We start from the raw sequence: 24111 nt of genomic DNA, 5'->3' as shown, positions 1-24111 counted from the left end.
GCACTAGATATTCATTTGAATAACTTATTTTTATTAGCACAACATTAATTGGGGAGTCGTTGTTAATCAATACCCTATGTATCTCCCATCCATTACAGCGTATAGTGATGTGTAATGAGTTGTTGTTGTTGATATTATCAAGGATATCATTGTCTGTAAACATGAGAGTTCAATCTACCCCATGAATGAGCCTCGCCATTTAGCCAGGTGTTATCGAAGAATTTAAAGAGGCTTCATGAAGATGCTTGAAAACGGTCGCCCTATGACGCTCGAAATGCATTAATAATTTCCAGATGGAAACATTATCTTTTACTTGTTTCATGCATTTGATAGCGTCATCTTCCTTGTTACTATCCTCTGTCATTGGTTGTTTACCCTTTTCCTTCCTTCTCAATACCTCCAAAGGATTTTCATCCTCTCAATGAGATGGTTTAAGCAACCTGCTCAAGTCAAATGAGATATATCCACATACTCCTCATCAATAATATAATCAAGGCAGATGGGGCATCGGTATGTATTTAGAGTGGTGGAATGTTCTTAAGTGATTTTCTCCATAATTGTCAAGGCTGAAGAGGCATCTTCATCAACATCAGAGTCCAAGATGAAGAAAGCACCATCATAATCCAAAGTTATGCACATGTCAGAGAATGGATCCTTGTTGAGAGTGAAACTAGGTAACCTGCGGCTATTAGCATTTCATATATTTGAGGAACTTTCTTACTGATTAACTAGATTGGATCACATCCATCTAAAACGGAAGAGGTTGCATCAATCGCAAATGAAGATTTATGATTAGGAAGGTGGTTTTTTATGATGTTGGGTTGGGAATCATTTGGTTTAGCGGAAGTGGACCCTAAAGAGAACTTTCCATCATCCACAAGTTTTTGAATCTAATGCTTTAGAGTCGTGCAACTCTCAGTGTTATGCCCTGGGCTTTGGTGATATTCACATTTTTGGTTTGTGTCATAACCAGGGTAAGGATTCTGTGGATGTGGGTGGGGATTCAAGGATTAAATGAGATTGGCCTTTTTTTAGCTTGGAGAGAGCTTTAGAATAAGTCATGTTCAGATGAGTGAACTTCCTTTGGGGTCGCAACTAGAATGCAGAAGAAGCGTCAATGGCATTGGTCTCATTAGTTGTTTTAGGAGTTGTTGAGTCGTTGTTTGGGGATCTTTTGTTATTTTCAAACTTTGCATTATGAGTAGCGCCACCTCATCCTTCTTGATGTCTCCCTTTTTCACAGCATCCTCTACTAGAGTTCTCGTAGCAATCAAAGCTTTGAAGGTTGGGAAATATTGGTATGCCATATGTTTCTGGTATACAAGAAGAGGATTTTTCACAACCATATGTAGTTGTTCCTCTTCATTAGGCCTACTCATCATTTTAGAGACTTTGTTTCTCCACCGAGTGATGAATGAAGAAAATTTCTCATTAAGGTTTTGGGAGGTGCTCTCCATATCCCTTCTAGTAACATTAATTTCTTCATTATACTTGTAATGGTTTGAGAATTCTCTGACTATATCAACCCATGTGGATTTCTTTGTGTTCTCCAGATTGAGGAACCGATGTATGGCCGCACCATCCAAATACTATTAAAAGAGTTTGGCCATCAAAGACTTTTCCACTCCGTAGGGACTTGTTGCCCCTACATATATTTTCAGGAAATTCTTGGGGTTATCGGTCCCATCAAACTTTGTCAGATTAGACATCTTGAAACCATGGGGTAATCATCCCTTCGGGAAAAGAGACAACCCATGAATAACCATCCATCGTTCAGTCTTAGTCATGCCTTATAAGACTTCTTTGAGCTTGACTACTTCTTCCTCGAGCTTAGTGGGAATTTCTCTCTCATTGTTCGGAGGCTCAAGGTGAAAAGGTGAACTACTTCCGGCTCCGGAGAAGGAGGCATCTGTGCGCTTTAGTGCATTATGCCCAACACAGCTTGTTCAATATTATCCTTTAGCTTGGACAAGTCCTCGGAGCTCAGTCATTGGATCAGGTGGAGGGATAGAGTTATGTTGGTGCTCGTTGTTCGGAAATTCAGACATGTTGCTGAGACGTGTAGCCGAGAATACAACTGGTATAGACAAGGATGACAATATTACTGATAGAGAACGTTCATTATGATCAGAACTTCGGCGAATTAGCCTAGATCATGAGCTGGTCTAGGCAGAGTTCCTGTGAAATGAGATGAAAGAAATGATATCTTTGGAAAAAATTTATTTTACCCCAATTTCAGTTACCATTTATTAAAAGGTGCGAAACCTTGACTCTATCATTTGTTTTGGATTTTTCATTATATTTAGGAAAAATTATGAATAACCACCTGTCAGATACCCCTGTTTCAAAATAACCACCCCAATTTCATTTACATTTAGATAACCACCTCTACTTAGCTTCACGTTTTTAAATACCCACCTCTTCACAGAAAAAGGTGACCCCTTTAACAGTGAGGCCTGTTGACACGCTTTTTTATTAAATTTCCTGCCAATTTTCCTTGACTTTAACCTATATATATATCTCTAACATTGATAAACCTAATCTAAACAAATTTGGCAAAGATTTACTTCAATACCACTGTGCATGATTCCTCTTAAAGATCAAAATTCAGGTATGTTCTTTGCGATTTCCAGGGTTTTAATGTATATATCTAGGGGAAACTAGGGCTTTTTCTTGTATTCTTATGAATTCTAAAAATTCTACCTTTATGAACTTGTTAGGAACTTGCTATGGCTGAAAGGGAATCAATTACTTGCCATTGTACTCTCCCTGTTGCAAGGAGGACTTCTTGGACTAAGAAGAATCCCGGACGAAGGTTCATGTCTTGCAAATTCTATGAGCATGAAACGGAGTAGAGGGGTTGCGGTTTTTTTCGATGGATTGATGAAAGACAAACTGAATGGCAGAAGCTATTTATAAATCAACTTATGGTGCAGAAGAGGTTGTTGGAGGGCAGAGTTAGGTCATTGTTTATGAAGTGAGCAGTTTGCAAGGACAACAAAGACGTTTGGTGAATGATTATGGTAATTTGGAGGTCAAGTATAAGACTTTGAAGGGTGAATTGAAGTTGAAGAAAAAACCAACCCAAAGCAAATGAAGGGTGGATTATGCAAGGGATTTATGTTTGTTTGTGTGTTATGTATGTTGTTGATTGTAGTTGCTAAGGCAATATAAGATGCAATTAGGGTCGTATTAGATAAGTTAGGAGGGAGTTTTTTTTTGTTTTAGTTTGCTTTCTAGTAGTGAGAAAGCTTATTGTTGTAGACTTGTAGTAGGTGTGTTAGGAAAAATGAAGAATGAACTTAACTAGGCTATGTGTAATGGTGGAATGATCATGTATTTTGACATTCGCTCTTAATGAATGAAGAATGAACTTATCTTAGCTATATCATCATCCATATGTCAACTTATTGAACTGGTATATCAAACTCATATCACACACAAACTGAACAATTGCTGATATTCACACACTTACACTTTTCCATATCAGCAACTAATATCAGTTTGTGACTTACATCATTCACACACCTAAACACCAACCATATCAGAAACTGATACATGTTGATTATCAATTCAATAACACCAACAACCAATGGTTAATCCATCATTCACACACCGAAACACCAACCATACCACAAACTATAACATGTTCACAAACTAATATATGATGCATAAACTGATATTTTCATATCAAAAATTCATATTGCAAAAATAAAAATATCCATATGTTCACAGATATCACAAATTGATATCATTCAGCTTAAACAAAAAAAAATCCAAAGCATACAGTTACCAATATCAGATTACAAAAAATGTTCTACTTTGTCATCCTAACACAAATCACTACAAGTCTCAAAGTTGTTTCTTCTTTGAGCCTTTGAGAGGCAGCTTAGGTCTGAACTAAGGTGTGGATGTTGTTGCTTGTTTTTGAATTGAAGATGATCTAGTGACAGGAGGAGTTGTTGGTCGTTTTGGAGGTGTTGTAGATGATTTAGGAGGTTATGTAGGTGGCCTACATGCTGCTGGTTGTTGTGGCTGTGGTGGCTTCTTTGATATGTTAGGTTGCTTGCTTGTAGGGGGGTTATGCACAGTTGAAGAGCTTGCTTGGGAGGAGCTTCCTATTATGTTGTCTGTTACTTGCTGAAATAACAAAAAAAGGATATATATGTTAGTAAAAAATTCTGAAATTTCATATTAAACCTCATAACACAAGTTAGGTAAATACCTTTTTGTTCTTAGCTTTGATAGCTTTTTTTGACCTCTCAGCTACTACCCATTGTGAAGTGATAGGAGGCCTCCCAACTTCTTTTGTATTTGCTGAAACTGTTGTAGCTTTGCATCCCCTTTCATTGTGTCCCACTTGACCACAATTGCTACATTTGCACTTTGCCATCTTAACCTTCTTTGCTTTCTGTTCAGCCTCTTCCCCTTTTTCCTTTTTCCTCTTTATCAAACTAGGCCTCTCCCAGGCATAATCTTATGAACTGGTGGTAGAGGATGGGGTAGATCACTTTTTTTCCAGTAATTAACACCAGGCATGGGGTTGATGGTTTGGCTATATGCATGCAAATATGTTTCTCTACTATAGGCTGCATCAACATAGTAATTTGGATCAACATTCTTGTCCAAAATGCTTCTAAATTCATGCACACAAGGGGTGCCTGTCAACTCCCAGTGATAACAACTACATGTCCATAGAGCCAAATCAACTTTCAATTAATCTCCCCTATGACTAACATCATACATATCCTCTCTACTAATCTGCAACACACAATTCCTTGACTCTTCTCCATTCCATCAAAAGTCTTCTTAATATATGGCATGTTTTTCCCTTCATACGATTGAAGTCCTTGACATTTCTCATAGTTTATCTTCATCATATACCTTCTTAACCATTCTATCATGGTTAGAATTGGCTTGTGTCTTGCCTCCTTCATGACAGCATTGAATGTCTCGCACATATTGTTCACCAACATGTTGGATTTGCAATTGGCGGGGAATTTGTGCCTTGACCAGTGTTGTGGAAGAATGTTAGCTAAGTATTCATAAGCTTCTTCAGATAGACGCTTGATGCTCTCCATGTTAACCTCAAAGAAAAACTAGAATTAATTAATAGATTAGTCAAGTACATAAATGCCATTTAATGAATGAGAAACAAAGAAAAAATTCCATGACATTACCTCTGTTGTTGCCCTTGCTGCATTCCAAAAGAGGGACTTGAAAATACTCCCATTGAACTTCAGTTTAAAATTTGCCCAGATGTGCCTAACAAAAAGCTTTTTCTTTGCCTTTGGCTTCCTAACAGCCTTGCCTTTCACCTTCCCCTCATCTTCAATCTGCTTTTGCTTACCTTTTTCTTTTCTCTTATGTTTATCCTCTATTAATTCCTCTTCACCACTCTCCACTCTACAACTTTTCTTCTTCCTAGCAATGTGTTTAACCCTAGGAGTGGATCTTTGTCCCTTTGGTAGTCCTCTCTCAAACTCTTCTCTGGTCATAGGCCAAACATCATTGTCAATCACTACATCTCTAGGTGGCAGATTCAACCTTGGCCTTCTCCTTTGTTCTAGTTTAACTTTGGCCAATTTCAGATTTGTTTGGCTATTTTGAGTTGGAGGGTTCACTGTGGCTGGGTTAGAGAATGTAGAAGAAGTTGTGGAGTTTCTTGTATTGGGTCTCAAAGTGGGCTTTTGTTGATGTTTTTTGGGTTGAAATTTGTTCTTGTGTAGGAGAGCTAACAACTGTGCAAAAGCAGTCCAAAGTTTAGCTTTTGTCAACAATTTCAAGCCACAATGAAATGGACTCTTGCAGGTTTGTCACTTCAACTAACACAGTGCTTAATGTTTTACCCTTCTCACTAAAATGAAACTTCAATCTACTTGGCAAACTCATACTACTAGCAGCATATGCATTCTCTGCCATTCCACATAAATACCTAAAATTAATTAATTCTTTCCCTATTTGACAACTAAGGTAACTGAATCCCCCTTCATACTGAACCACTTTCCTCCCTTTAATAATCTTCTTCAAAAAATCCCCACCAACTTGAAGCCTAATTTGATATTTCGACATTCTAGCAAGGGCAAAACTGAAATTATGATTCTACCAATTTCATAAGGCAATCAATAGCAATTAAAAATCAATCAAAAACGAAAAAGCAATTGCTTAACCAAGCTTCTAATTACTTAATTGAATAATTTATACATAGATTAGTATAGTATAAAGGTTAAAGTTTCGGTTTTTTTACCTTGTTTAAGGCATATAATCAACTTCAATGGGCCCCAACTTCACGACACAATGCAGTAACACCAGCATCACTCACACCTTCTTCTCACTGTAAAAAACTGAGTTGCAGATTAGAGATAGAAAGAATCTTGTCTAGAAAAATTGAATGAAGAATTTAAAATGGGAAGGGGAAGGTGAAATAATAATTGAAGTTTGAAGAAGAAAGAAGATAGAGGAAAGAGAGAATAGGAAGAAAAGTGAGAAATGCGTGGTCTGTTGGAGGGAAATTAGGTCAGTAAAAAAAATGGGCCCCACTGTTAACGGAGTCACCTTTTTCTGTTAAAAGGGGGGTATTTAAAAATGTGAAGCTAAGTAGAGGTGGTTATTTAAATGCAAATGCAATTGGGGTGGTTATTTTGAAACTGGGGTATCTAACAGGTGGTTATTCACAATTTTTCCTTATATTTAAATATGACTGGTTATTGTCTTTTTTTTCAGACTTGGACCTTTTTATTTACATTTTAGAATTCCACTTTTTAGACTCATAGTTTTTGGGACAATACACAAATATTTTTTTAAATCAATTTGATGATATCCTTCCATTTCCTACTCTTACATAAAAAAAAAAAAGAGAAAAGAGGTATAGTGAGGCATGTGTCCTCATTTTGGAAAATTATAATGCCCCATGTATCATTCTTCTTTGTGGTTATCTACATGTATTGATTGTTTTTAAGCGGTGAAACCATAAAGGAAAATATGAAATGCAAAAGAGGGGTTGAACACGAAGGTTGCCTATGTATCTCCATAAGTGGATTCAGATTTGGGGAAGAAATTTTCCTTGCGATGATTTTTTTGAATGAAGAATCAGGACCAACGTAGTTCCAATATATTAGAAATGAAATTTAACATAATTTTGTTTTTTGCAGCTGCACTGAGAAAATGATTTGCCTACGTGTACCCCTTTTAGTACATTACATAGAAGAGAAACTAAAATAGATGCATAAAAGGGGATCAAGCTGCACGTAACTCTACATAGAAAGTACAATATAATAGTGATTATTAAACTTTTCATACTTCAGTTTGCCGAACGCCAAGCCATATGTTCCCCTGTCTGAAGACGTCTGTTCCACCTTTCTTCTTTTTGACATATAAGGGGTTGTCTTCTCGGATGTGGAGCCATGATGCCCTTGCCTACACACCAGTATGCAAGAGGCTCTTATTTCATAATCAATTTCATCAAGGAATATATAAGGTTCCATGATAGATTGAATGGAGGCAACTTAATGTGCTGAACTCTCTTCTCCTCCATACTGAACGGGCCAGGAGTGGAACTTTTTCTCAATCCTCTTTACCTCTTTATGCCAGGTACTAGTTTGGTTGATCAAGATCCTCCTCAGGAATAGGCCAGTAGAAGTACTATTTTACCATTTTGAGGAGCGGTATCTCCATGTGACTATTGTCATTATCCTCATTATCTAGGTGACATATATGAGTTATGTGGGAAATTTGTACTGCCACCCCAATTGTTGTATCTCCTGGGACTGTGATTACTCCACGTGGAGTTATCATCTTCATCTTTTGGTGCAATGTTGAGATAACAGCTTGGTTCTCGTGGAGCCACGGGCGTCCTAACAATTGAGTGAAAGGAACCTCATAGTATACAATCTTGAAATTGACATCTCGTATAACTATTCCAATACGTAGGATTATGGTGGTTGATCCCAAGATTTTTTGTGTTGAACCATCATATGCAATTATGATTCCTTACGGAGGTGTCTCCTTGGGGAGGGGAATATCCAAGCCAAATAAGAGTATTGAGGGGGCAGATGTTAGTGGAATTGTGGGAGCAGTATCTTCTGTCATGATAGCTAGGTCTATGGTTTGAATCCTAATTTTATGTTCCCTTTCCATTTTCTTAGGAAATTGCCCCTTTCTTTTTAAATATTTTTTCCAAAGCAACTTTATTTCTATATTATCCTCTAGCTGTATCTTGATATTATTTTTTTGGAAACTTTGCTTTAAATAATTTTCACCTTTTTTATAACTTACTTTTGAAAACTAGGTTCTCTCCCTTTTTCAAACAATTCACCTTTGATAATTTTTATGTCGATATGAAAACAAAATCTAAATTTTAATTATACCTTATCTATACCTTATGATTATATAAGTCTAAAGAAAACTTAAATTGTTTGCAATTTTTTTTTGCCATTATTTGAGCAATATGTAAATTATCTAAACTTCTTTATTTGTCGTATGTGATTATGAAAAAAAGATCATATATATCTACAAAATTCTTAGGTGTGATTGTATAAATAGCATAGGCCCCACATATTTTAAGATTGATGATAAATATTGCAAAATTAAGTTTTCTTACAAATCATTTTTAAAAAATCAACCACCGCCATTATTCATAAATGTATATCTGACAATTTATTAAGTTTTTCTTTGTTTAGCATTTGTCCAAATGTACCTTACAATAACACCAATTGATCATTCTAACTAATCAATACAATCTAAAATGTTTGTGGATATAAATCAAGGAGAATATCTACCTCCCATTTTATATGTAAATTTACTAATTAAAAAATTTAGAGCTATTATAAATGGAATTGGATTTAAGAAATTTCAAATAGAAGTCAAAACAAGAAATACACATCAGACCTGAGGAAAAAAGTAAGGAAAATTCAAAATATATTGAATTATAGCAGATTTCATTCTATTACGTAGAAAAATGAAGCCAAGATTCCTGGTGTTTTTGGGTTTGATAATCAATATTGTGTTGATAACAAACAATCAGGCCGCATATGCAACTACTTTAAAACTTGATCCTTGCCAGAGACCTAATCCTCCTTCCTACTGTGTAGGTTCTAATAACAAATTTGGTCCCGCCAATGACTATCATCGTGGTTGCAGCAAATCCATGAAGTGCCACAAGACACAAGCTACATCACATCTTTAAACAAAATATTTTAAAAATCTGAAGAAGAAAAATATGCAACTTTTATATTCGAAAACATGTTGATTATGTGCTCAAGGATGAGTACTTGGTCTGAAATTGTAGCTATTGTAATATTTGGTTGCAGCCATTGTACAAATATAAAATTTGCAATTATTATATATACTTCATTTGTTTTCTATACCTTGTTTAAGGAGTTCTCGATCGTACCTTTTTTTTTTGGTTACACCGAGTAAATTTAAATTACTGCATAATTAAGGTCCGAGAGAGAGTTAGGCTCCTCCAGGGAGCAACTAGAGTTTTGAGGCAATCTGATCTCCCTTTTACATCCTTTGCAATGCTATCTGCTACCTTATTTGAATCTCTACCTTCATGCTTTAACATTACCCTTGGCATTTTGGTTAACAACACCTTACATTCATCAATAAGATCTGAGAAGTGGGAATTGATGTTTTTCCTATTTGGAATTAAAGTGACTGCCCTACTGCAATATCAAGCAATGATGCAATCAGTCCAATTCTTTCTTTTTATCCAATTCAAACTCATTACTATACTCTAACTTCGGATTCCATAGCGTCCAAAGTGAAGGTATTCATTCTAATTCCTTCAACCCAGTCACCCAAATCATTCCGACATACTACAGTTAAGGAGGCAAACTTGGATTCATAGCTGAAGGCACCATCGACATTTATTTTAAGGCAAGAAGGGAGGGGAAAGCCAAGAAGAGAATAGGGGGTTGTTACTAGGTGCTTTACCCATTTTAGTTTGGTTCTTTCAGAAGAACCATTTAATGGCGGCCTAGTTGGAGTTTTTAAAAAGAACGGAAGAGGGGTGTTAATTTTAGAGAATTTCTAGTTGTTTCAACGAAGCCGCAAGCTCCATGTTGTAAAAATGAAAGTGAAATTGTGAGGGAATATGGCAGGGGCTATGGATTGATTTTTACAGATGTTTGATTTAATCCATTCCTTAAAAGGGAGTTGAAAGTTAACATTCATGTTTATAAGAGACCAAATATCCTTAGTTCTATGACAAAATCTCAAAATGTGATCCATGTCTTCTTGCAGCTCCAGGCATCCTATCCTACCAGATTTGCCAAAGAAAAAGGTGATGCTTTGGGCGACCGGGCATTTTCCAAATGAAATCCCAAGATTCATTCGAGTTTGGGGGTTTAGAGCTACGACGACTCCTTTTGAGTCAAAACCTTAGCATTTGTCCAACTAGAGAATGGAGAGTTTGAAATATTTGTGAGTTTTATAGCCTGCATTCTTTCCAAGATGTTGTTTGAAAGGACACACGAGAGGGATGCTAGGTTGGGCCCAATGATCTCCCTAACAGTCAAGCTAGCTTCTAGTTTGTTTAAGGGCCCATGGATAGTAGATCTTAAATATCGCCATTAATCCACTTATCTTCCCAAGCATTTATTGAAATGTCATTCCCAACTTTCCATACAATGCTAGATTTGTAAATCTCCCAACCTACTCCTATGTTTTTTCAAACGCAAGACCTGTTTTTGAAATTAGTTGGCTCATCTTTATTATTAATGGATTTTTCATGGATGAAGGTTTTAGCCCAAGAGTGTTCATTATCCATTTTCCAACATAATCCGGCGAGACTAATTCGATTAATAATAAGGTTAGGAAGGAAGCCCATACCCCCATTACTCTTATCATTGAAAAAAAAATTCCAAGCTATCTAATTTATTTTCTTAGTACCTTTATTGCCACTCCAAAAAAATTATTGCAAATAGTATGCATAAAGTAGCGAGGAATAGCTTGGAGGGTGGATTGAATCAGAATTTTCCTACCCCCTTTCGACAATGCTTTCGCTTTCCAAGAAGCCAACTTAATGTTCATTTTATCAATAATAAAGTTTAGCTTATTTTTAGAAGGCTTCCTATGACTCAAGGGAAACCCCTAAGTAGATTCCTAGGTCATTTGTACTTAAGATATTAAGCTCTTTGATTCATTTGCCTTTTGGCCTAACATTCTAAAAATGGACTTTAAGATTGAATATATGCATAGAGTTGAGGGTTTGCTGGTTAGCTTCCCCCAAAGAGGAGGATGTCGTCAGCAAAAAGTAGATCAGAAATTTCCATACTTCCCCCCTAACTTTAAAGGGAGCCAACTCTTATTTGCACAAGCCTGATGAATATCTCTTGAGAGATACTTAAGATAGATAATGATGATGTAAGGAGATAAAGGGTCGTCCTGACGGATGCCCCTCGCTCGTTGGTTGAAAAGGAGTGGAATGGTCCTCATTCACTTGGATGGAAGTGAGACCCGATGAAAAAAACTCATAATTGACCTAATGGAGTCCTTGCTAAAGTTGAAGAAATGAAGGCAATGCTCAATGAAACTCCATTCCAGTATATTCTAGGCCTTTTCTACGTAAAGTTTTAATGCAAAGAGACCCTTATTTCCCTTTGCTTTTTCATTGAAAGAAGAATTTTTGAAGCAATGATGAATGTCTGAACCTCTACCTTAGATGAAGCTATTTTGGTTTGGCGAGATTAAGTCTTGAAGAAAAGGTCCTAGATGAGGAACAATGATTTTTTTTATAATTTTATAATTTTATTCACTAGGCTAATAGGTCTGAAGTTAGTCATTCTAAGAGGTTTAGAGATTTTAAGGATGAGAGAAATGAGTGTAGTGTTCATGAAGGGGAGAATAATCCTAGTAGTGAACACATTTTTAACGAGATTTAGGCAATCATTTTCAGTGGTATCCTAGAGCTGGTGATAAAAGAGGGCATGAAAGCCATCATCACCTGGAGCCTTATTTCCCCCAATCGAGAAAATCGCCTCTTTAACATCATTCAAAGAGGCAATTTGGCAAATATTTATAGTTTCGAGGGATGTCCGAAGAGGAAAGGGAGAAAAAGTAATATGAGATCAATCTCATTATGGTCCGTGATACTATTTCCAACATCATCTTTGAGCATTAGAATTCGGTTAGAGTTCCTCCTAATGATGGTTGATAGGTGAAAAAAAAAAGTGTTTCTATCTCCTTGCATCAACCAATTAGATCTAACTTGCCAAAAAGCCTCCTCTTTTTCAAGGATTAAATTAAGGTCATCCATTAACTTAGACTCTAAAACAAAAAAGAAACAGGTTCGTTGGGTCCAACTCAAGAGCTTTTTGGGCTCCTTTCATACGGGACAACGCTCCTTTTCCTTAGGAATAGAGTCCCTAGACTACTGTGCGCAGGTCTGAATTTCAACACTAAGTTTATGAATTATTTCTTTTAAGGAGATTGGGTTACTGACCCCATTGGATCGACCCCATGGATCAAAAGGGGGATATGCCAGCCTTGGTCTTTTAGCAAGATTTTTAAGGGTGAGTAGGACGAGATTATGATCCGAGGAAAAATGGGGGAAGTTATTCACCACTGCGACAAGGTAGTTTAGGATCCAATCTTGGCAAGCCCAACACCTATCTAGCCTTTCAAAAATTGGTTTGTTCCTCCTTTTATTAAACTATTTGAATTTGCTCCCTATGAAGCCCAAGTCTATAAGATTGCATGAATTCATAAAATCATTATAAGCTCTCATCTTGTGATCCTTTGGTGTATTAGCACCTATCTTTTCATGGGAATGAGTCACCCCATTAAAATCCCTAGGACTAACCAGGGGAGGTTGACCGAATGAGATGTGTTTATGGGTTTTTCCCACAATTGTAATCTTCCATTAAATTTCGTATTAGCATAAATTGCTGAAATGAAAAAAGGTTAGGAGTTTTGCACCTGGATAACACTGTGGATGACCTGAGCTTCTTTTTATAGGAGTGAAGGAATAGAGGCCCTAATTCCATAACATTATAATCCAGCCAGAGTAACCCATAGGCTCAACCGTTTCGAAAGAGTTGAAGGGCAAGCTATCCACAATCTCCTCCATATATGTGGGCGAGCCACCTTTGTCTCCGTAATGATAACTATCATGGGATCATGGTCCGTAATGCTTTTCCTTATATTGCATCTAAACCCCTTCCGAGCTACGCCTCTTTCATTCCAACGTAAAATCGACAGACCCGAATTAATAGAGTGAGATCTAGAATTTCCGCCAACATCTCGAGAGGACTGTTGATGTCCAGTGTGATCATCTGGTTGGCCAAAGTGTTGAAGATAACATGGCTGTTCATTTTGGTCTTCACCCCTGACATTATGCTTTTGTCCTCCTTCGAAAATCCCCAAGCTAGCTCCAAGTTGATTTGGTTGCATGGCGTTGTCAACTGAATCCATTTGACGTTGTTTGTTTCGCTCCCCACTTGCACCATGAGTCAATTCTTTGTAATTGATAGGGCTTTTCGCTCTTGAGGAAGTATGGGTACGGGGTCGGTTAGACATTGAAATTCCCATAGAACCACTCGGTGTGAGGTTTGCACTTCTTGAATTGGTAGTCCACCATTTAAGTATTCGCCCAATCACTTTTGAGATTTTTTCCACATCCGAGATGCATGGTAGATGAGCTGGGACTAACCTCATCGGTTCTTCGTGATATACCATACACATGTTCTAAAGAGGGGGGTACGTTCTGGGCCGGGAATAAGCTCCCCAGAGTAGCCATGGATGGACCCTTATCCAGCGGCCGCCCATCATGTCGAGTTTGTAGTACCTATACTGATTTACCCACACATCTGGAAAAGTGAGGTGGGGTCTCGTCTTTGTCACCATTGAGGTTGCCCTGGATAAAACCACGTGAATAGAAAAGGAAATTTGAGGGGGGATTATAAATCCTCGGTTGTATGTAGGATCCGGGAGGTAGGGGACTAGGGCAGGATCCTTCTCTTCGGTAGGGAAAGGGGAGGCCATTTTTGAGATGTTTGGAAAGAGGTATGGAGGGGGGAGAGATAGTATAAAAAGTTTAAAAGGGGGAAAAGAGAGAACGTTACCTTAGAAGAAGGAGTTTGCAAGTGAAAGAAGTTATCCCATGAAATTCGAAAAAGAAAGATTTTGAGGAGGGGTGATGAGATTTGGCGGAGGGGAGAGAGAAGAAGTGACAGGGATAATCGAATAGTTGTTAGAGTTTTGGAGGATGTTCAAGGAGAAAGAGTAAGATAAGGCTAAGAAAGAGATTTTTATAAGACTTTTCGGAGATAGGAGAACTGCAACATAGGCTTTTTTACCTAGATTTGACTTGCTTGGGTTTAGGGAATAACAGTAGGTCTGCGGGTTTTTATCAGGGCCCAAGGCCTATTCTCATTTTCAGAGGGAGTTTTTGAGGGTCCCCTCTTTTGAACTGGATTTTCCAAGGAGGCCACAACCGGTTTCTTAGCTGAGAAGTCAGGGCACTCCTTTAAGTGGTACAAATGACCAGCTAATTTATATAAGTTAAAACTTGTTTAATCTTTCGATCCCAAACCAAATGATATCCTTGGCTTCTTTGATATGTAAAGCATAAATTGGATTCGCGGAATCTCATCTTATCTTATTTAATAGCTTTGACATCTGCTTTGATGAATGTACCCAAGTAGTTCCAATCTTTCCAGTAAGGAGTCTTGCAATAGTTCCACTAGAAGCTCATGGAGTTCCACCCAAACCGAATATTAAATGATTTTTGATGAGGGTAGTTGAAAATCTGGGGTCCACTATTGGACACAGAGATAGGTGCCATTAACGAACCAAGGTCCCTTTAAGAGGAGAACATCTAGGGTTTCTTGTGAAGGAAGCTTAGTAATAAAGTAACCTTTCCCTACTAGGATAATTATACATGAAGGAGGAATTTTCCATAAACTTTGGAGCAACATAGCAAGAGGATAATTATTTCCCACAAGTTTCGCATATGACTGCACTCGCCACGGCCTACAAAGGTCGTTATAACTTTCTCCAGAGATTGGTAGGAAAACTTCATTTCCTCGTTGATATATGAAGAGGGAGATATGCTAGCAGGAACATCCCCCTTGAACTCACATTGGTGAAGAACTGAGTATCTGAAGGAGCAACGAGGAATGGTAGCTTGGGCTCCTACATGACCTCCTTAAAAGACTTGGGCTCCGAAACAGATGAGAGAGCAGTAATAAACTTTTGATATTTAACAGAAAAACTTTGACAGTTAATGTAATGTGCAATAGGATAAAGATTACCTGAGGAACCGGGAGGCGCGGATGAAGAAGTAGATGGACTTTCAGCTTGAATAGTGTTCGTTACATAATCACGTAGAAGAATGAAAGGAGTTTTCGTGCAGTGGCCACAACCTAAATCAGAATTATGAGAAGAAGACCCAGCAGAAATATTAGGGGAGACAATAGGCTCAGAGACAGGCTCCTCAGAAATAGTGAGGAAGAGAGTTGGGCGGAATTAGGGACGTGAGGTCCAGAGGAATGAGAGGAATATTGGGCTTGAGTAGGGGAGACGCGGGGCCCATAAGGTAGGGAAGGCTGGGTGGGTAAAGAGGAAACGGGAGGAGGAGTAGGCTTGTGGGCCGGACTGGACGAAGGGAGGACGTGAGGTCCAGGAGGAGAAAGAGAGGCTTGGGCCTGCCAGGGTAAATGTGGGACGTGAGGTCCAGCGTGATTTGGGGGGACTGGAGGGCCTAATGAGCAGGACCCATGAGGGGAGGAATCATGGGCCGCAGAAGAAGGGAGATTATAAGGAGTAAGGAATGTGGGCTGAGGGAGATCATATTTAGGAAAAGAGGAAGGAGCATACACACAAAAGTCAAGGTGAATATCAGTGGTGCGAGGAACAATGGAGTATGGGTCAATGTTGGCAGCTTCAGGAACACTAAAGGGAAAAGTTTCTTCAAAGAATTTGACATCACGAGACAAAAAATTTTTTGGAGTATCAAGATCATATAGTTTCCAACCCTTTTTACCAAGAGGATACCCCCACAAACATACATTTGCGACTACAACTAGCAAAATTATCCCCTTTAGATTTATTATTGTGAGCAAAACATAAAGAGCCAAAGACTTTGATAGCATCGTAGGAAGGGGGTGACCAAACAGAAGCTCATAGGGAGTTTTGCAATGAAGCAAAGGAGTGGGAGTGTGATTAATCAGATGAGAAGCAGTAAGAAAACTCTCTCCCCAAAAATAAATAGGAAGGTTAGCATGAAAACGAAGATCTCGAGCAACATTCAAGATATGTTCGTGTTTACGCTCAACCTTCCCATTTTATTGTGGGGTATGAATGCAAGAAGTATGGAAAAGGATCCCTGTGGCAATGAAATAATCAAGAAGGCACTTAAATTCAGTATCATTACCACTTTGCACAATTTTAACTTTTTGGGAGAATTGGCAATCAATCATAGCGATAAAGGCCATAAACATAGAAAAATACCATTGTTTTGTCAACTAACAAATAAACCCAAACAGCATGGGAATAGTCATCCATCAAAGCAAAAAAAGAAACTAGCACTATAAGAGGATAAATGTTTATAGGGACCCCACAAGTCACAATGAACCTTTTCAAAAATCCGACTGGACTTATGATCACTAATAAGAAACTTAGTGTGAGGATGTTTAGCAAGAACACACACCTCACAACCCTTATTCAAACTACCCTGCAAATGAAGAACATGAGGAAGTAATTTGACAATCTTCTCGGAGGGATGACCCATGATGCCACTAAGCCAAGGAAGGTGGAATTTCACCAACAGAAACATGATGTACATAAGTACCACCACCAAAGAACTAAAGTCCATCTCTTCTAACAGCCGCTCCAATCAGATTCCTCGACGGGTCCTAAATAGCACAAACATCACAAGTGAATTGAACAGTATAATTCATAGTCGCAGTTAATTATGAATAAGACAATAAATTGTAATCTAAGTGAGGAACTAAGAGCATATGAGTAAGGGTTAGCGTCAGAAAGACGAACAATTGCCTCTTGAGTAGCCATAACAACTGTGCCATTAGGGAGACCGACGGGACAATCGGCAATACAAACAACATCAAATAATAAGAAAACATCACCGGTGACATAGTTAGAAGCATAATATCAATAATCCAGTAAGTGGGAGGAAACATACCGTGTAGATGTTCGTCAAAAATTTTTGTATACCCAACAAACCGGCCAAAGCCTTCCACTGGTCGAGGTAACAATAGTAGCATGAGCTGCAGCTGCCCCGACAACAGCAGAAGGAGCCACGGCAGAAGTGATGGCATTGGCGCGAATGACGCTGCATCCACGGCCAGCAGAAGTGACAGGGGTGGTGGGCGAGTGGAGCGAGTACTCCCATGACTGGCAGCAGCCTATTGGTGGTCCTCCCACCATATGCAAGATAGCCCACAAGTTTGAAGCACGAAATGAGATCGTGACCTGCTTTCTTGCAATGAGTTCAGGTGAGATGAGACTTGTCCTCCAGCACACGAGGACGAGATCTTGAGTCGAGGATGAGTTTAAGTTAGTTGAACAACTCTTATGAAAATTTGACCTATTAGAATATGGTTTGTTCGTGAGAAAATTACATATATTAGCACCCCTGTCCCCTACCCTATTCACCAAAAAAAAGCCACCCTTTCCGAAGCTGATAAATGTTCTATCACATGGCTTACTTGTATTTGTTAATCATCCAATTAATAAGCGTGCTCCCCATAATATAACTCCGCTACTTCTTTAAGTAGAGTAAGCTATTAGTGACCGCAAATCCTATTCGAATTATAGCAAGGGATGGAGAACTAGTTTCACCATAAAACTAAAAAGTTAGCATCTCTTATTATGACAGATTTGTTTAGGGTTAATTTGTCTTGCCCAGTCTTCCTTGATCTTTAATTAATATATTACATCCAAACCTAAGAAACTAAAAGATGCTCTAGCATAACTAAGGATACTGTAGAATCATCAATACATCAATAAAGATAACTTGCCTAATATAAACCTCAATACCCCCCCCCCTTCAAGTTGGAGCATGGGGATCAAAAATGCCCAACTTGCCAAGAAGAGTGTCGAATTGAAGCTTCCCAAGAGCTTTGGTAAAGATATCTTCAAGTTGCTCCGTTGTGCGAACATAGGAAGGAGCAATAAGGCCATCAATGATCGCATCACGAATAAAGTGACACTCAACCTCAATATGTTTCGTCCGCTCATGAAAAAACATGATTTTTGGCCAGATGAAGAGCATATTGACTATCACAAAATAAACGAATAGCAATAGGATGATGAATGCCTAGATTGAGTAAGAGACCCTTTAACCATTTCAAGTCACAAGTAACAGCCGCCATAGAGAAGTATTCAGCCTCAGCTGAAGAACGAGGCACAGTAGCTTGTTTCTTGGTCTTTTTAGAAATGGGGGAAGCACTAAGAAAGACAAGCCAACCTGTAAGAGAGCGGCAGGTAAGAGGGCAGGCGGCCCAACCAGAGTCACACCAGCCTGCTAAGGTCAGATCACTATCGGCCCAAAGAAGGATACCCTGGCCATGGGTGCCCTTCAAATAACGAATAACACGTAAAGCAGCCTCCCAATGATTAATGTGAGGGGACTGCATAAACCGAGATAAGATATGAACTAAGTAGGCCAAATCCGGGCGGGTGACAGATAAATAGATGACTCGACCAACCAAGCGCCAATAAGGCTCGGGATCATCAAGGAAAACACCGATGCCGAGAGCAAGTCTACGGTTCTGCTCAACGGGGAAGCTAGCAGGCTTAGAGCCTAAAAGACAAGCTTCAGAGATAATAAACAAAGTGTACTTTTGTTGGCAAAGAAAGAGACGAGATACACTACGAGCAACCTCAATGCCAAGAAAGTATTTCAAAGGACCCATATCCTTCATTTTGAAGTAAGCACAAACATAGGCCTTAAAAGCCTCTAGAGCAGCGAAATCATTCCCGCCAACAATAAGATCATCCATATACACCAACACATTAATCTGAATAGTTCCTTGAGTGAGGATAAATAAAGAATAATCAGAGTAAGACTGTTGAAGTCATACCCTTTGAGAGCAGTAAAAAGCTTGGCGAACCAGCAACGAGGGGCCTGTTTGAGCCCATAAATGATTTGCGGAGACGACAAACGATGTTAGGGTGAGACGACTCAAAACCAGGGGGAAATTTCATGTAAATGTCTTAGTATAATCAATACCTTCCTTTTGGTGGTTGCCAAGAACCACCAAACAAGATTTTTGTCTATCCAGATTACCAGCATAATCTGTTCTGATACACCCACTGACTAGCAAGAGCACGTTCGCAAGGAGGCAAAGGCTCCATAGTCCATGTACCATTTTCCTTCAAAGCCCGAATCTCATCATGCATAGATTTGCGCCAACCTGCATCTTGCATAGCCTCCTGAAAAGACTTGGGCTCCAAAACAGAAGTGAGAGCAGTAATGAACTTTTGACATTTCATAGAAAAACTTTGACAGTTAATGTAATGTGTAATAGGATAAAGATTACCTGAGGAACCGGGAGGCGCTGATGAAGAAGTACATGGACTTTCAGCTTGAATAGTGTTCGTTACATAATCACGTAGAAGAATGGAAGGAGTTTTCGTGTGGTGGCCAAGACCCAAATCAGAATTATGCGAAGAAGGCCTAACAGAAATATTAGGGGAGACAGTAGGCTCAGAGACAGGCTCATCAGAAACAGTGAGGAAGAGAGATGGGCGGAATCAGGGACGTGAGGTCCAGAGGAATGAGAGGAATATTGGGCTTGAGTAGGGGAGACGCGGGGCCCATAAGGTAGGGAAGGCTGGGTGGGTAAAGAGGAAACGGGAGGAGGAGTAGGCCTGTGGGTCGGACTGGACGAAGGGAGGACGTGAGGTCCAGGAGGAGAAAGAGAGGCTTGGGCCTGCCTGGGTAAATGTGGGACGTGAGGTCCAGCGTGATTTGGGGGGACTTGAGGGCCTAATGAGGAGGACTCGGGAGGGGAGGAATCATGGGCCGCAGAAGAAGGGAGATTATAAGGAGTAGGGAATGTGGGCTGAGGGAGATCAGATTTAGGAAAAGAGGAGGGAGCATACTCACAAAATTTAAGGTGAATATCAGTGGTGCGAGGAACGAGGGAGTATCGGTCAATGTTGGAAGCTTTAGGATCACTAAAGGGAAAAGTTTCTTAACATCACGAGACACAAAAACTTTTTGAGTATCAAGATCATATAGTTTCCAACCCTTTTAACCAAGAGGATACCCCCACAAACATACATTTGCGACTACAACTAGCAAATTTATCCCCCTTAGATCTATGATTGTGAGCAAAACATAAAGAGCCAAAGACTTTGATAGCATCGTAGGAAGGGGGATGACCAAACAAAAGCTCATAGGGTGTTTTGTTATGAATCAAAGGAGTGGGAGTGCGATTAATCAGATGAGCAGCAGCAAGAATACTCTCTCCGCAAAAATAAATAGGAAGCTAAGGTTAGCATGAAAACGAAGAGCTCGAGCAACATTCAAGATATGTTCATGTTTACGATCAACCTTCCCATTTTATTGTGGGGTATAACGCAAGAAGTTTGGAAAAGGATCCATGTGGCAGTGAAATAATCACGAAGGCAATTAAATTTAGTATCATTATCACTTGCACAATTTGGAGAATTGGCGTTCAATCATAGCAATTAAGGCCATAAACATAGAAAAAATTCTTGTCTTGTCAATTAACAGATAAACCCAAATAGCATGGGAATAATCATCCACCAAAGTCAAAAAATAACTAGTACCACAAGAGGATAAATGTTTATAGGGACCCCACAAGTCAGAATGAACCTTTTCAAAAATCCGACTAAACTTATGATCACTAATAGGAAACTTAGTTCGAGGATGTTTAGCAAGAACACACACCTCACAACCCTTATTCAAGCTACCCTGCAAATGAAGAACATGAGGAAGTAATTTGACAATCTTCTCGGAGGGATGACCCATGCAATGATGCCACAAAGCCAAGGAAGGTGAAGCTTCACCAACAGAAACAAGATGTACATAAGTCCCACCATCAAAGAACTAAAGTCCATCTCTTCTAATAGCCTCTCCAATCAGATTCCTCGACGGGTCCTGAATAGCACAAACATCAGAAGTGAACTGAACAGTACAATTCATAGTCGCAGTTAATTATGAAAAAGAAAGTAATAAATTGTAATGTAAGTGAGGAACAAAGAGCACATGAGTAAGGGTAATAGTGTCAGAAAGACGAACAGAGCCCTCTAGAGTAGTCATAACAACCGTTCCATTAGGGAGACCGATGAGACAATCGGCAATACAAACAATATCAAATAATAAGGAAACATCACAGAAGGAAACATACCGAGCAGATGTTCGTCAGAAATTTTTGTATTAACCAATAAACCGGCCAAGGCCTTCCACTGGTCGGCGATAAAAATAGTAGCAGGAGCTGAAGCTGCCCCGACAACAGCAGGAGGAGCCACGGCAGCAGTGGTGGCATTGGCACGAATGACGCTGCATCCATGACCAGCAGAAGTGACAGGGGTTGTGGGCGAGTGGAGCGAGTACTCCCACGAATGGCAGCAGCCTGTCCGCGCTCCTCCCACCATGCAGGATAGCCCAAAAGTTCAAAGTACGAAATTACCTCGTGACCTGCTTTCTTGCAATGATTTAAGGTGAGATGAGACTTGTCCTCCCGCACACGAGGACGAGAGTGACAATAGGATGCAGAATTGGCACGAGGAGTTGCCCGAAGAAAATAACTGACCACATCAAGTGAGGGATCAGAGGGTGTATGAGCCAACCGAACTCGTTCGACTTGAACAACAAGTTGGTAAACCCGATCAAGAGAGGGCAAGGGATCCGAAGAGAGTATATTGGTACGCACAGTGCTACAAAAATCAGCATCAAGACCCATTAGAAATTCATGAAGTTTGCGAGTAGCACGACATACCTCATGCAATTGACTCGCGGAACAAGAGGGACACAACAAGTACAATGAATAATAGGCTCATGATTATGCAATTCTTCCCATAAAACATTTAATTTCCTAAAGTAAGCGGCAACACTCATAGATTTAGATTTTTGACAATGAGCAAGAGAAGATGTAAGTTGTTCAATAGGAGGGTCGTTGGCCATAGCAAAACGGGATTGCAAAGAATCCCACAAACGTTTGACATCACGATATTTGGATAACGTACCTTTAATCTCCAGAGAGATAATGTTCCTGATCGAAGAAGTAAGCATAGCTTGAATAGTGATCTAATCGGAAGCTGTACAAGGTGGAGTAGGAGAAGTAATGGTGCCGTCAAGAAATACGAATTTGCAGCACACTTCAAGCGCCATTTGAGTATCACAAGCCCTCTGATCATAGTTGGAAGAAGTGAGCCGCGTAGGGGTAATAAAATCTCCCGGTCTGTCTTGAGGGCCGAGAGAAAAAGGTGAGGTGGACGGTATGGTGGCAGGAGGTGGCGGCATGGAGTCTTTAACTGGAATATCATCACCGGTCATGGTGATGATGATGACGGCAGATTATGTGTGAGAGATGTGGCTATCCTGATACCATGACAGATTTGTTTAGGGTTAATTTGTCTTGTCCTTGTATTCCTTGATCTTTTATTATTATATTACATCCAAAACTAGGCAACTAAAGATGCTCTAGCATAACTAAGGATATTGTAGAATCATCAATACATCGATAAAGATAACTTGACTAATATACACCTCGATATATTGCAAGTAGACACCAACAAACTAGTAAAAGAGCACAGATGAGTTCAAAATCGCCAAGGCGGGGAGATCGTGGCATTGTGAACTTAGAGAGCATTTGGTTCATATAGTGGTATGGGTTTGGAATCAGAAATGAAATCAAGGTGGCATAGGTTTGGAACTTGATACCTAATACCATGTGTTTGGTTTTATTTGGGAATGAATTTTTTTCTTCTATTTGATACCTTGAGTTATTGGTATGAGCCATACTCACCTAACCCCTTGGATTTCTAAACCCCATACCTTATGGGTTTGAGGTATTGGTTTTAAATCTTTTAATTTTGTAAACAAACACTAGGTGTGGGTTTTGCTCATTCTAAACCCATACCTCATACCGGAATCATATGAACCAAATGCCCCCTTATATTGAATCTCTTAGAGTATTAGGTGAAAATATTGGGTAAGACGGTCTCAACAACACTTTCGTTAGACGACCCATCACTCTTCTCCTTCTCTCTCGCACCGCAACACTCTTCTCCTTCTCTCTCGCACCGCATCACTCTCCTCCCTCAATCTCTTGCAACCCTGTTATCCCTCTCTCACTGCTCTAATTGTTGCACTGCCAACCACTGGAGTCCGGCTAGACCCCAGCAATTACGCTGCTTCCATTCCCTGTTGCACCACCACACATGACCTTCCCTTTCTTCTCCCTCTATCGCGAGCACTCTTGTTGTTGTTGTCCTCTCTCTCAGCATCCTACATTCCTTGCCTGCTACTGGTTGTGCTTGTCGTGAAGCCTGTCGCTTGCTCACCGGAGTCACCTCTGGCCAAAGTCGTCATCAGCCTCGACTTCTTCTTAGTATGTTTGGTTTGGTTTGTGTTTTTTTATTTCTAAATGAGTACTTGTTATTAAATATTGAATTTTTATATTAAACATATCAGATATTCAATTATATAGGTAAAATCATCAATTATTGTGTAGGTCAGATGATATGAAATAAGATATTCAATTGTGTATGTCAAATTATAAAAAATTTATATTAAATAATTAATTTTGTAGACCAGATATTCAAAGTTTAATATCAGATAAGCAAAATTTATAGCAGCTAATCAATGTTTCGGATAAGCTATTCAATGATTTTTGTTAGATAATCAATATATCCTCGTATATATTGGTAAGAATACATTCTCATATATTTTGGTAGGAGTTATAACAAATGTTATTTTATATCTTATTATAAATAATTTATACTATGCTACAAATGTATCCTTAGACATTCACTATTACACTTATTTCATATCATGAGATTCTCTAATCTTTTCCACTTTGTACATTGTTAGGAGGATTTATCTCAATCACCTATCTTATAAAATCCTTGATACGTGTCGTTTATCGTATAAAATTAAAAACATACTTC

The 24111-nt window shown here is 39.1% G+C and overlaps 1 protein-coding gene across 1 annotated transcript; it reads right to left on the bottom strand.

The window, feature by feature from the left end:
- Window positions 1-18200: 18200 nt before the first annotated feature.
- LOC109136020 (uncharacterized mitochondrial protein AtMg00810-like) lies at window positions 18201-18968 on the bottom strand. The gene has a single exon (XM_019251621.1). It carries the CDS (start codon window positions 18966-18968, stop codon window positions 18201-18203), a length of 768 nt encoding a protein of 255 aa, XP_019107166.1.
- Window positions 18969-24111: the final 5143 nt, after the last annotated feature.

Source organism: Beta vulgaris, chromosome 9 (genome assembly GCF_026745355.1).
Source record: "Beta vulgaris subsp. vulgaris cultivar EL10 chromosome 9, EL10.2, whole genome shotgun sequence".
NCBI classification, from domain to species: Eukaryota; Viridiplantae; Streptophyta; class Magnoliopsida; order Caryophyllales; family Amaranthaceae; genus Beta; species Beta vulgaris.
The sequence above is the reverse complement of the archived record's forward strand: the minus strand, read 5'-3'. Positions and strand labels throughout refer to the sequence as shown.

Bases quoted from the DNA above. Each gene is read 5' to 3' on its own strand.
- LOC109136020 (XM_019251621.1), bottom strand. From the start codon at position 18,968: ATGGATGATCTTATTGTTGGCGGGAATGATTTCGCTGCTCTAGAGGCT.